Source organism: Cyprinus carpio, chromosome A13 (genome assembly GCF_018340385.1).
Source record: "Cyprinus carpio isolate SPL01 chromosome A13, ASM1834038v1, whole genome shotgun sequence".
Taxonomy (NCBI): domain Eukaryota; kingdom Metazoa; phylum Chordata; class Actinopteri; order Cypriniformes; family Cyprinidae; genus Cyprinus; species Cyprinus carpio.
Window position 1 is genome coordinate 4,660,140 of NC_056584.1, and position 13,716 is coordinate 4,673,855.

The following is a 13,716-nucleotide window of genomic DNA, read 5'->3' on the forward strand; positions in this document are numbered from 1 at the left end:
CGTCGGGTTTACAAACAACCGTGTCATGAATGATAAAGTTTGTGTTGCTTGCGTAAAATCCGCGAGTTCATCACTCGAGTCAATCTAAGCTGTAGCCTTGGCATCATTTGCGGAGGAGGCTACTGACGTCATCTGCCTCTTGAATGGAAGCGCTGGAGCCCTGATGATGCTGCTGCTGATGGAGCCTTTATTTATACACAACTCTCAAACTGTTTCGTGCCACCAAAACACACACTGAACGTTAAGGGGCGAAAAAGTACCTCTGCGCAAAAGTTTGAGCCACGTAAAACCAAGAGAGCCCTCAGATCATGAACGTTTGGTCACTCCGTGGTTTCCTAGCAACCGGAATAAGAAGTTTTGAGAAGAGCGTGCTCAACATAAGGCGAACCTCGCTAACGCATCGCTGGACAGATGATCTCTGTGAAAGAGCAAAGGTACAGTGTTTTGTTCTGTCCGTCCAGTGTTTGACGCGTTGGTGCTCTACTCTAAACTGGACCCAGACAGAAAAAGAGAAAATCTCCCTAGATAACCCTTGTTTTTGCGTTGACTTGAGTGGCAGACAACGGTGACTCTTTTCAGCCTCTTTTTTCAAGAAGTTTACAGGCTGGAAGGCGATCTCGGCTGACTGGACACAGTGAGATATCTAACATATCTGAAAATGTTAGTACTGATGTGCATCACAATAACACGGTCAACAACACCCTGTGTTTACGTACTTATGCGAAGAAACGAGCGCGATTTGAGTTGCAACCTGTCGTGGATGCGTACTTTTCTGCTTCAGTATAATCCAGGGCACACGTGATGCGCAAATCACTTTTGTAGCAACATCTCTCATTTGTCAGATGAAAATCCTTGCTGTTTCTTATGCTTTAAGCCCGGAGCTTAACATATTTGAGGGGTTTTCGTTTTTCTTTTCTTTTTTTTTAAATTGACACTGCTTTACCATCATCATCACTCGCGCACCATGCCAACTTTTGCTCGCGTTGCGTTTGTCTCGTAGTGGAGAGAACTGGAAACTGTGGATGCCTGAATGAATGGGGATCGTGCTTTGTGAAGATTTCAACTGTCAACATCTTGCCAATTGTATGTGCTTGTCCAGACAAGTGAGTGCCTATCGTCCTCATTCGTATATCCGTTTTGAGCCAAGAACAAACAGACAACAGAGAACGCGTCACATTCCGCCAATGTCGAAGAAACGCAAAACTCCAGACGACGGCGGCGGCGAGGATTCCCTTCAACAAGGTATGAGCTGATTCCTCCATCCTTAGACTGGCTTCTCATGGTGGGGCATTTCAGGAAAATGTTGACTGAACCAGCACATACATTAACATGCAGCTTACGCAGTATTTCAAAGCCACTGTTGAGATTGACTTAGTGTCATGATTGGGGTCTCTGAGTGAGACCCCAAGAATGTACAAACCAAATCATAAAAACAGTATTTTCAAAATTAACTTCTTATTTCCATCAGATCTTCTAAATATGTTCCTCTGGATCCAGTAGGCAAGAAATGATTGATACTTCAACCCCCCTTTGTATTGGATATAATAAAGACAATCTGAACTTAACCCAACAAATGGACTGAGAGGAGTGAACTGCTGCACAGATAGATAGATAGATAGATAGATAGATAGATAGATAGATAGATAGATAGATAAGGTACAACACTGATGACTGTTGGTTGGCAGGACTTTATAGTATTAATGTTACAAGCTAAGTGTTGCATGATGGCTTTTTGGTAATATTTTACAGTTTCTAAAAACATTTTTGGCAGGAGGATGGTTGTACTGAATACCAGCACAATTGTGATTATCAGCATCAATCTTTGCATGTCACCAAGCAATGTACCGACTGAAAGCTGGATTGGAGCAGATACAGGAGTGGAGTGGCATATATAGTGTCCTGTGATCACTTGGTTCCAGCTCCACTCCGTGTTTTCCATTTACTCACTCGTAAGAGAAACCTGCTCAGTGATGGAGTGAATTAAAAAAAAAAAAAAAAAAAACTTAGATGCTCTGACTTTCAAAAAACCACCCCTTGCTGCATTCAAAATCACATAAATCATACTTACAATCGCACAAACCCTTTTGACTTTTAAAAAGATGTTCCTCATATTTTCTCCAATAGCAAAAATATATTGTAACTACAACAAAACTACTGGTAAATATGAAAGAAAATTGGTAGAAATTAACTGGTACTCAACGTCATATGAAAATTTGGAAAGTTTATTAATGGAAAGCTTAAGTCTGTTTTAATATAAACCACTGTATTTTAAGGCCACATGGCATGCATGAGAAAGAGAATGACTTGGAGGTGGAGTACAAGAAAGCACGTAGGAGCCTCCTTTGGCTCCCACAGCGTGAATTCAATCATTCGTTGTCAAGCACGAAATGTCTAACATTGCTTGAATAAATTATAAACACTGGATTCTTTCATAGTATCATGGCATCAAAACACATTACATTTATAATGCATCTTATTAGCATAGCAGTCCATGCATGCAATGCACTGCACAACATGTTGCATTGATGTGAGCCTTTTAAGAATGTAAGCCTCTCAGATGGTATTTATATGGACATGTATTATCCCTATTCATATTGTGTTTGCTGCTTGCATCTTACCGAATTCACCATAAGCATATTTGATGTTAATTCCTACACCAAAATAAACAAACACACAAGCTCAGCTTTGCTGCTAGCGTGGCTCTGTGTTGCTGTGTCAAATCCATGTGAAGGTCAGGCCTCTCTCGGGGTGACTGGGAGAGCACTGTCATGTTGTTTACACACATTGCGTGACCCAGCAGCAGGTTTGTTGGCCGTGTTCTGTGAGAGTGAGTCAGGATGTGAGTTTCCCTTGGCTAGCACGAACGGGGAAGAGGGCACTTCCTTTAGCCTGTGGAGCGTGGCATCTGTGTAACAGGCTTGTAAGCAGGCTTGTACACAGTGCTCCATGTCCATCATGATCTCACAAACAAACAAATAAAGACTACATAACTCCATGTGCCTAAAAAGTTATAAAAACATTTATACTTAGCTATAAGGTTTATATATCTTTCTTTGGTGGTATTAAAAATAAAACGTATATTACATTTTATTTTGTATATTACTGTTATAGTATGTTGTATTCTATCTATCTATCTATCTATCTATACATACATACATACACACATACATACATACATATATGATATAATAATCAATGATTATGATATAATGATCAAAATACAGTAATATTGTGAAATATTATTACAATTTAAAATAAGACTTTTCTATTTTAATATATTTTTAACATTTATTTCTGTGATGCAAAGCTGAATTTTCAGAGGTCTTCAGTGTCACATGATCCTTCAGAAATGATTGAAATATGCTAATGTGGTACTCAGTTATTAATAAAAGTTCTTATTATTATCAATGTTGAAAACTGATTAATATTTTTGTGGAAACCATGATACTTGAAACATCATACTTTACTATTCACCCATTACCCATTCAGTCATATCTGTATCTTTGGTGATTTTGTGGCCATTTCTCACCATACATCTCACCTCACTGTCCATTAATTTTATTGGCAGTGATTTTTTGGGGGGTAGGCCTCCACGTCTTTCCCCAGCCTTCCCCAGTACTTGGCTCGGGACTCACATTCACATTCACATCTACAGCTAGTTTAGTGCCTCAAATGCTGCATTTCTTTGGACTGTGGGGGAAAACTGAGCACCCAAAGCAAACCCATGCAGACACAGAGAGAACACCCGACATAGAAAGGGTCAGCCAACAGATTAACCTTTTCTCCTTTTATGCTGTGTACTTCCCTTCTAAAAGCCTTCAAAAAAACATAAAAAAAAAAGAAACACATAAAAAAAAGAGAAACACAGTATAAAAAGTAAAAAAAGAACAACACATTTTTTAGCACAACTTAAAAAAAATCAATTTCAATGAAGGTACTGTACCACTGGGGGTTTGTGAACGGACCAACATTTAGAAATTTCTTTTAAAAACTAATCTTTATATGACATTTATTTTGAAATGTTTTTAATTTTTAATGTATGGTTTACAATTATAAATTGTTGAGTATTTGTTGATTCTGCAGTACATAAAAGCATCATTAAACAAATATAAGTCTCTCTTTGTCAGACACTACAGTGGTGCAGTAAACCTGAGATATGGAAAAGAATGAAAGGCATAGGCTAGCTAAATGAGAATTTTTTTTTTTTTATGTCATCAATAGAAGATATTACTCCGTTTTACCAAGAAAAGAAAACTTGCGTATTTAAACCTTATAACCACTAGATGGTGTTAGAGATTTGTGTCTCTTCTCAGTTCTTCTCAGGCAAATTGACTACAGAAGACTAGATTTTTATTAGGAGATTATGAAAATAATATAAACAATATAAAAGAAAGAAATAAAGGAAGGAAGGAAGGAAGCAAGGAAGAAAGAAAGAAAGAAAGAAAGAAAGAAAGAAAGAAAGAAAGAAAGAAAGAAAGAAAGACAAAATAGTGAATAGCGTGGTTCAGGTAAGACAATATCCAAAATCAATGTCCTTGTGCGGACATTTGGTCCCCATGAGGAAAACTGCTTATAAATTATATAGATTTAAGTTTTTTTTTTTTTTTTTTTAATCTAAAAATGCCAGTAGTTTTGTGTGAGGGATAGGTTTAGGGGTAGGGTTAGGATAAGGGGATAGAAAATACAGTTTGTATAGTATCAAAACCACTATGCCTATGGAATGTCCCCATTAAACATGGAAACCCAATGTGTGTGGAGTCCAATGATAGCTGTACCATAAAGTGAGCTGTAACAGTTTTACCAGTCGAGTTTATTCAACCGCCCCATCAGTACGTCTGCTGTATCATTTGATTTGAAAACATGTTTCTCATGTATTTCGGTATTTGTTTCAATTTTCATTTCCTGTATGTTTACCATTTTGAAAGAGAATGCATAAAAGAGTGGTGGGGTATGGTGATGAGGCATATTCAAATACATATTTTGATCAAATAAATTTGGTTAACACAAAAATATTTACTGCTATTTGTAATATTTCTGTTTGAATTTGAATATCCTCTTTAAACAAACTTTTTTTGGTTGTTTTTTTGTTTTTTACTATAACTACCTCTTAAAAAAAAATGTGTTACAACACTCTAAATCAGTGATACTGTTTAACCAGGTGTATGGTCCAGGTTGTGTTAGTATATTTTAAAAAGTAAATTAAAATTAAAAAATTAAAATTAAAAAGAGTAGTCAAGAAATTACAATAATGAATCTTGCGTGATATCTTAGTAATATGTACACATATTAAATCGATGCATGACAATAAACGGGCTGCAGTATTGGAAGCCTAATATCTGACCCGTCCCATATTCATAATGAAAAAAATATAATCAATTAACCTCAGAAACCAATTTCCATTCCAATTTTTTACTTTACACAGTTAATTAGATTCATCATTTATAGTTGCTTGCAGCTGGCATTTTAGAATGTCTGTTTATTATAACTGATTAAAGAAAAAAAAAAAAACTCTGATCATTCAAATCCAACACATTTTTCCCCCAGAGTAATCTGAAAGATGTTGCATGTTTTACTATTAAATTATGAATCTACATATTTTATACCTATTTCATAGTTAAGTGCATTTACCTTTTTTAAATTATTTAACACAAATATATCCAAATCGACTTACCAAAGAGAAAACCAGGAATCTGTCATACTAGAGCCAACAATTTAAGCTGTGACAAAGTATTAAATTTCAAGAGTAAACCATAGTACAAAACACAATGTGTTCCTGGGATATCACCATACTGTACTTCCCCAGCTGACTGACTATTAATTAAGAATTACAAACAAGTTTTCTGAAATATTATGTTTAAATGTACAATGAGTAATTTTCTAATTAAATGTGCACTAATTTGCATATATTTGCAGATAAGAAATCTGAACCCTGGATGAAGCCAGTTTCAAAATTCTCCTTTAATTTTGTTGACATTAAAATCAAAGGTTTGTACAGAGGAGATTTTGGATATTTATTTTTATCATTCCGTGAATCAGCTGATGTCACGTTTTAGGAGTAAAATGTTAAATAAAATCAGGCAAATGTTATAAGAACAAACAATCAGAATATAGATGGGAATAAAACTGTAAAGTTTGGTGTAAGTGCTACTGAAGATTTTTGGCTCAGCGCGGGATTAAAAAAAAAATGTCATTTTGAGAAAACTGGAGTTAATTATGTTAACACAATACACAATAAATATTGAATGTTAATAACATAATATTGAAGTTATTCTATTGTCATGTTTTTAACTGTGTGCTCAAATATGATGAGCTGCCATTAAGAGAAAACATGTGATGATCGTGTGCTGACATGTGATGAACTCTTTGTGACTATTATGGCGATACAGACTCTGGCCTGAATGATATGCATTGTTTATGGAAACCTATATAAAGAGTATGCAAAGACAGATCCAACAGATTCTCTGCAGAGTCTCTTGGCTTCATTATAATTATATCTCTGATCTAATAAGTCTATCTTCTGGCATCAAAACCTCAAGACTTCGAAAGGGGTTTCTCATAGAAGGAGCAGAAACCACCAAAATATTTTATATTGTGTTTAGATTATCATAGCCTCCACAATGTAATTGTATTTCTTTTCTTTTCTTTTTTAATGATGGATCTTCATATTTTAAGATTAAATGTCTGGGTCTGTGGTAAGAAAAAAAATCTCTGTATAAAAAGAACTTTTTAAAAGTTGCAAAAATAAATGATGAGGGTGCTGTGAAAAGTTTCCAAGATGATCCCATGGAACATAAAAGTGCCCATATTTGAGGAAACATCTAATGGCATTAACAGGACAGTCATTATCCATGTGTATTTTCTTTGCAATTATTGTGCTGGCATAATGTTATGAGGAATTCAAATTAGACAGAGGCTATTCACTGCTGCAAAATAAAAACATTATTCTGAGATCGTCCTGCAAAGTTTGTGTTAAGCACAGAACGCAGCACCCTTCCACGAGAATAGCATTTACTTTCCAAAGGTTTGTGAGGCAGCATTAGAAAGATACAGCAGGCCATACAACATCTCTGTTTAGAGCCCTTATGCATACTTTGTATCCTGTAGCAGACAGAAAGGCCCCTGACAGTGTGTGAAGCAGTGCTGCAGACGTAGGTGGGGGTGGAAACAGATGTCTTTGTGCAGGACGTACAGTGAGTGCTGCTGACAGCCTCAAACTCTTCCTCTTGAAGATTTGTAACGAACATGTTTTTTTGTTTGTTTCCCCCTCCCCTGTTTTTCAGGTGAAAAAAAAAGGCTGGTAAAATGATTAAAAGAAAAGAGGCTTTTAAAGCATTCATCATTTAAAGCCTCTTGTATATGGTATGGATTAAATGTTGGCACATTAATACTTTTACTTAGCAAGAATGTATTCAATTTGCCTGTATAGACACAACATGTCTCTGGGGGGTGGATAAAGGTCTCCTGTAGCAAATAAATGCATGATTGTAAGAAAAATATCCATATTTCAAACTTTATAAACAGTTAGATCTAGCTTCAGCTAACTGTTGTACGCAGGTTCACAATAACACCATTTGGGAGGATGACGTAATACATAGCGATATAAGTCTTACCAGAACTTACGCTAAACCTACATCCTATGACATCCGCCAGAACGACGTTCTATTGTGAATGCGCGTTAAACTGTTGATAAAATTTTAAATATTTGATTTTTTTTTTACAAAAATGCACCCATAACAAGAGGCCTTTATTAACCCCCTGGAGCCACGTGGGACACTTTTTATGATGGATGGATGCACTTTATTGTACTTCTTTTGGACTTTTGAAAAATAACACCAGTTACCATAGAACAACTTTTGGTGTGTAAGCGGTATATATATATATATATAATATATATATATATATATATATATATATATATATATATATATATATATATATATATATATATATATATACATATATATAAAATTGAGCAAGCTAATGAGTAAATAATTAAAACACATATAACACTTTATATTTTGTGGATATATATACAAAAAAAACAAAATTTATAGTAAAAAAAAACACAATAAAAAACAAAAAAAAATTTTTTTTTTACTATACTAACAAAACAAATCATCTTTTCTCATTTTTTTGGACTGCTCTATATATAATGTTTTCATATCAATAGTTTTATTTGTGTGTGTGTGTGTGTGTGTGTGTGTTTTATTTATTATATTAAAGAATGATTAAACAAGAACAAGAAGTTAAATAATCTGATTGTACTGTTCTGTGATCGTTGTGCGATCCAAAACTATTGTACTGTATGTGCTGTTAATGAATTCTAAAGAGGGTTAGAAGGAAGACATGAAAAGTGCATAACGTGTGTTTCAGTGAACAGGGGTGTGTTGCGTGTGTATGTGTGCTTGATTTAATGTCACACACGCTTAGGAAGAAGTGTGAAGAAAGAGAATGTGTGGAGCTGTAATTGTGCGAGCTTTGATGTTACAGCACAGTGAGCCCTTTTTATTCATCCCTCACTGACGTCAGCAGACCACAGTGTGGAATATATAGTGCCTAAATTCAGTGCTAGTTTTTTCCCTCTTCACGAGAGCCCAGGAGATGGTGACGTGTGTCATATTTATCATCGTAATCCACTCTTAGAGTTAATGAGGGCAATGATTCAGGTTCAGAACAGCCTCTCTGAAATTCCAGGCCACTGGTCTCAATGGATGTCACATGCGGGAGTGTAAGTGTGTGTGTCGTCCTCCATATCGTCCTCAGAGTGTGACACAGTGACGTCGAAAGGGAATGTTTAGGGAAAACAGTGTCAGGTGTTCAGGGGGGAGGGGGGGTAATTGATTAGGAGAACTGTCTGACATTCAGTCATCATGTGTGGGTTCAGGTCTCAGCTCAAAATTCTCCTTACTGAGGTGAACTCCAAGAAATCAGCTTCTGCTTTTTGTAATCCAGACCACTGATACAATATTCCTGGAGTCTGTATGGAAAAGCACAGAAGCTCTTTAAAATGGGAGAGGCAAGGCTCCCCCCCTCCTCCGTCCTTTGTCTCTGATGCTCAGACTCGACTTGCCTAATGAAACCAATGTGCCACAAAGCCCTTTCTTAATTTCATTGGTTTTAGCAAAGTTAGGGAGCAAAGATCACTTAGGATTTGTGCTTTCCAACAGCATGGAAAAAAAAAGACAGAAGCATGGTGAGAAAATGGCTGAGGATCCAAAGATGAAAAGCAAAAACAATAGTGTGGGAGAGTTTAAGACTGAGATGACAAATGTTAGTTGTGCATATGCACTGTAAAAAGCACATGTTATATTTTAGGCTCTAAATTGATAACTGCTTGGTTATTGTAGCAAGCCGACACTAAACCGGGGCCTCTCAGTGCCTCTACCCATTTGAGGTGAGAACACAGGAGGATACCGGCTCCACAAGAAGGCTATAGAATCTAGCGAACGTGTTGGTGGTCGCCCAGCCCACAGCTCTACAAATATCTGTCAGCGAGGCGCCAGCGCCCAGGAGGATGCAACACTTCTAGTAGAGTGAGCTCGCAACCTGAGCGGGCAGGGCACATCCTGTGCCTTATAAGCCAGGGCGATGGCATCCACAATCCAGTGGGCCATCCTCTGCTTAGAGATGGCCTTCCCCTTCTGCCGGCCTCTGTAACAGACAAAGAGCTGGTCTGAGGTCCTAAAGCTTTGTGTCCGGTCTACTTAGCATCTCACAGCAACCGTAGCAATGGCAGCAACCTGGACTTTGAGGGTGGAGGGAGACGGCCTTCGCTCCAGCCCTTGCTGCAGAAAGAAAAACACGACCCTGATCAGGCATCTCCGAGGGTCTTCTCAACGAGAAGAACACCACTTAATGAATAGGTTCCATTTCAAGGCATAAGCATGTTTCGTAGATGGTGCTCTTGCCGAAGTGATGGTATCAACTACTTCTTGGGGTAGGTCACCAAGAAACTCCATGTCCCATCCAGGGACCATACATGAAGTTTCCAGAGGTCTGGACGTGGGTGCCACCAGATGCCCTGTCTCTGAGACAGTAGATCCTTCCTCAGAGGAATCTGTAGGGGAGGGGCTGTCATGAGGATCATTAGCTCGGGGAAGCAGGTCTGAATGGGCCAATATGGTGCCACAAGCAGGACCTGCTCCTCGTCCTCCATGGCCTTGCACAGTGCCACCTCAATAACTTCCAAACATCTAAAAACAAACTTGCACAGGTAGAACAACTGGCAGTGAGAGGTTTCTGGAGAGGCAAACAGGTCTACCTGAGTGGCTGCGAAACGTCTCCAAATCAGCTGGACCATCTGGGGATGGAGACACTCTCCCGGGAGCATAGCTCGAGGCAGCTCGTCGGCCATATGGTTGAGCAGGCCCGGAATGGCATGAAGTGACCTCAGACCTTCCGACTCCAAAGGAGGAGGTGGCGGGTTATTTGCAACATGCCATGGGAGCACAAACGACTTTGTCAGTTGATGTACGCAGTGGTTGCTGTGTTGTCCATTTGGACAAGCACGTGCTTGCCTCATAAGAGCCCTTTGAGACGGTTCAAGGCAAGGCGTACTGCTAACAAGTCTAGGCAATTGATATGCCAGTGCAGATGGGGGCCTGTCCAAAACCCCAACACTGCATGCCCACTATATGTGGCCCCCCAGCCGGTGGTGGATGCATCTGTGTAAACCACAGCATTCCTGGAGACCTGTTCCAGGGACACTCCTGCCTGGAGGAATGAAAGATCTGAACATGGGGTGAAGGTTTGGTGACAGGCCAGTGTAACTTGGACCTGGTGAGTGCCGTGCTGCCACTCTCACCACGGGACTCAGCCATGAAGCCAGTGCTGAAGCGGTCTCATATGCAATAGCCCTAACATTGTAAGTGCCGCTGCAGCTGCCATATGCCCCAGGAGCCTCTGAAATAGTTTCAGTGACCACTGTCCTGTCCTTGAACGAATTCAAGAGAGTTTGCTCTTTTCCCAATTGACCCGAAGACCCAACTGGCTTAGGTGCCTGAGCACCAGGTCCCTGTGCTCGCACAACTGATCTCGAGACTGTGCTAGTATAAGCCAATCATCAAGATTGTTGAGGATGCGAACACCCTGCAGTCACCCGGATCCAGTATGTATCCAGCCCAGATAGTGGATCAGCACCTAGAAAGGACATCTACAGCCCTGAAAGACAGCGGAGACAAGGACAACTAGAGCCCCAGAGACAGATCCCCTGTAAAGACCTTGTCTCAGACGACCAGACAAAACAGATTATTCTTCTGCACAATCTGACTTTGCTGCAGCCTGGAATTGAACTGCTGGTTTCGTCTGGTCAGAGGAGAACTGGCCCCCCGACTGAGCCTGGTTTCTCCCAAGGTTTTTTCTTCATTCTGTCACCGATGCAGTTTTGGTTCCTTGCCGCTGTCGCCTCTGGCTTGCTTAGTTGGGGACACTTCATTTACAGCGATATCGTTGACTTGATTGCAAATTATTGCACAGATACTATTTAAACTGAACTGAGCTGCATGATGACATCACTGAATTCAATGATGAAATGCCTTTAACTGTCATTTTGCATTATTGACACACTGTTTTCCTAATTAATGTTGTTCAGTTGCTTTGACGCAATCTTTTTTGTTTAAAGTGCTATATAAATAAAGGTGACTTGACTTGACTTGACCCTGCTCCCTGAGGGGAACAAAAGCCCCCTCCACAACTTTCGTGAAGACACAGGGAGACTGGGACATCCCGAAGGGCAGGACCTTGTACTGGTATGCACGTCCCTCCAACAAAAGGTGCAGAAATGGCCTGTGGTGCAGAATGAAAGTACGCATCCTTTAGGTTGGCCTCTGCAAACCAATCGCGGGGACAGATGCACCTGAAAATGCATTTCTGCATCAGCATCTTGAACGGTAACTGGTGAAGGGCCCGGTTCAAGACACGCAGGTCCAAGATTGCTTGTAACCCACAGCCTTTCTTGGGTACAATGAAGTAAGGGCTGTAAAACCCTGTCCTCATATTGGCTGGAGGGACCAGCTCTATCGCATCCTTCACCAGTAGGACTGTGATCTCCGTATGCAAGACAGGAGCATCGGGCGCCTTCACTGGGTGGACCCCTGTATACCCCCTAGCTGCACCACCGTTGAGGGTGGTGAGGGAGGAGGAACCTGTACATCGGTTTTCACCAGTAAAAGGTGTCGTCCATGACCTGGTGAGCTCCTCATGCACCTCCGGGAAGAAAGACAGGCCACCCCGAGAAACCAATCATCCAACCTTGAGGGCTAGGGATACGGTGGAGATTTCCACTCGAGTTCTACCCTCTCGGCAGCCTGAGAAAGCATAGCCAACCTCTCAGGATCCGATTCAGGCCTTGCCACCACCCCAGAGGGTCGCAGTGCAGCCGAATCCTCCTCTCCAGAGAGCTCTCCCTCCAATGCAGTGATCGACATCTGGTCGTCAGGAGGAGCACCAAAGGATACTGCTGGTATGCTTCTTTGAAGAGGGCCCAGTGCGTTCCTTTGGTGGCTCAACTGGTTGCGAAGTGCTAGAGGAGCGATGGTCCCCCGAGGGTTGGTTACCTGAGGGGTTTGCCACCACTGTAACCCTCAAACCACCCGTGCTACTGCTTGATGTAGCCCTCGCCTGGCAGCTGCCAGATACTAGACTACAGGACTAGATCGCAGCGGAGGCAACGGAGCTCCGCCCCCCTGGACGAAACGGAGCCTGGCCCGCAGCGCCGACATGGTCATCTTCAATGGGAACATGACTCATCCACGAATGCCACCTCAGCATGTTTAATCCCTAGACACGTGAGGCAGCGATGGTGACCATCACCCGGCACCAGGTAACGACCGCATCTAGGAATGGCATCTTTATAAAGACGATCTTTTGTCTTTACAAAGACACATCTTTTACACATCAATTTAGTTCAGTGTTGATTTAATTTAGTTCTGAAACAGTGTCAACTGTTTCCAAAACTTTGACACCACTTTGCACTTGCTAGGGTATTCTTGGTGGTTGCTAGGCCGATGCTCACTGGCCCAAGCCAAAGACCAAGAAAAATGAATCATATTGATTGTGGCAAATATTTAAAATATAATTATTCTTTTGTTGGTCCTGTCCTAGATTGGTTTAATGACAGTGGGCTCACGCAACACTATAACACTGCCCTAACGTCACTCTAATCTCAATATGCATCACAGTACGTCAGTGAGTTTTGTTTAACCAATGATTGCTTAGATTAAACATGTTTCAGAATTACATACAATGCCAGCTATTTGCATTTAAAAAAAAAAAGAAAAAAAAGAAAAGTTTTTATCTGTATTTGTTGGTTATCTAGCATCACTATTCTTTTATTGCATAAAGGATAAGTCAAATGCCACAAGCAGCAATGTGGAGCTTTTTTACAAAAGCAAAACTGTCAAGGGAAAATTTTCAGTCATGATCAGATGAAACTAGAACATAAATAATAAGAAAACCACAAACATTGTTTGTATGAAAGCACTTTCATGCATGTCATTGTAATCTGTATGCATTCTGGGGTTTTCTTTTCAGGCGCTGTGTAAATAGGGGCTAAATGCTTGCCTCTTATCATTGTTGTTGAAATAGTTACTAGCTGTGAAGATGAGTATAAGTTCCCTCAAGCCTCCAGGGACCCATTTTTTTCTCTGACGTCAATGCCCCGGCTGTCCTGTGGATTGTCACAGCAGACGTTTAAAGAAAGAAAGAGAGAGAGAGAGA

The 13,716-nt window shown here is 40.2% G+C and overlaps 1 protein-coding gene across 2 annotated transcripts in view; it reads left to right on the forward strand.

Moving 5' to 3' along the window:
- Positions 1 to 440: 440 nt before the first annotated feature.
- Positions 441 to 13,716, forward strand: part of LOC109068551 (cAMP and cAMP-inhibited cGMP 3',5'-cyclic phosphodiesterase 10A-like) — a 95,561-nt gene continuing 82,285 nt past the window's right edge. For both annotated transcript variants that reach the window (XM_042768423.1, XM_042768424.1), the window contains exon 1: positions 441 to 1,242. In XM_042768423.1, the coding sequence (XP_042624357.1) occupies positions 1,035 to 1,242 (208 nt within the window). In that variant the 5' untranslated portion in view covers positions 441 to 1,034. The remainder of the gene's footprint in view (positions 1,243 to 13,716) is intronic.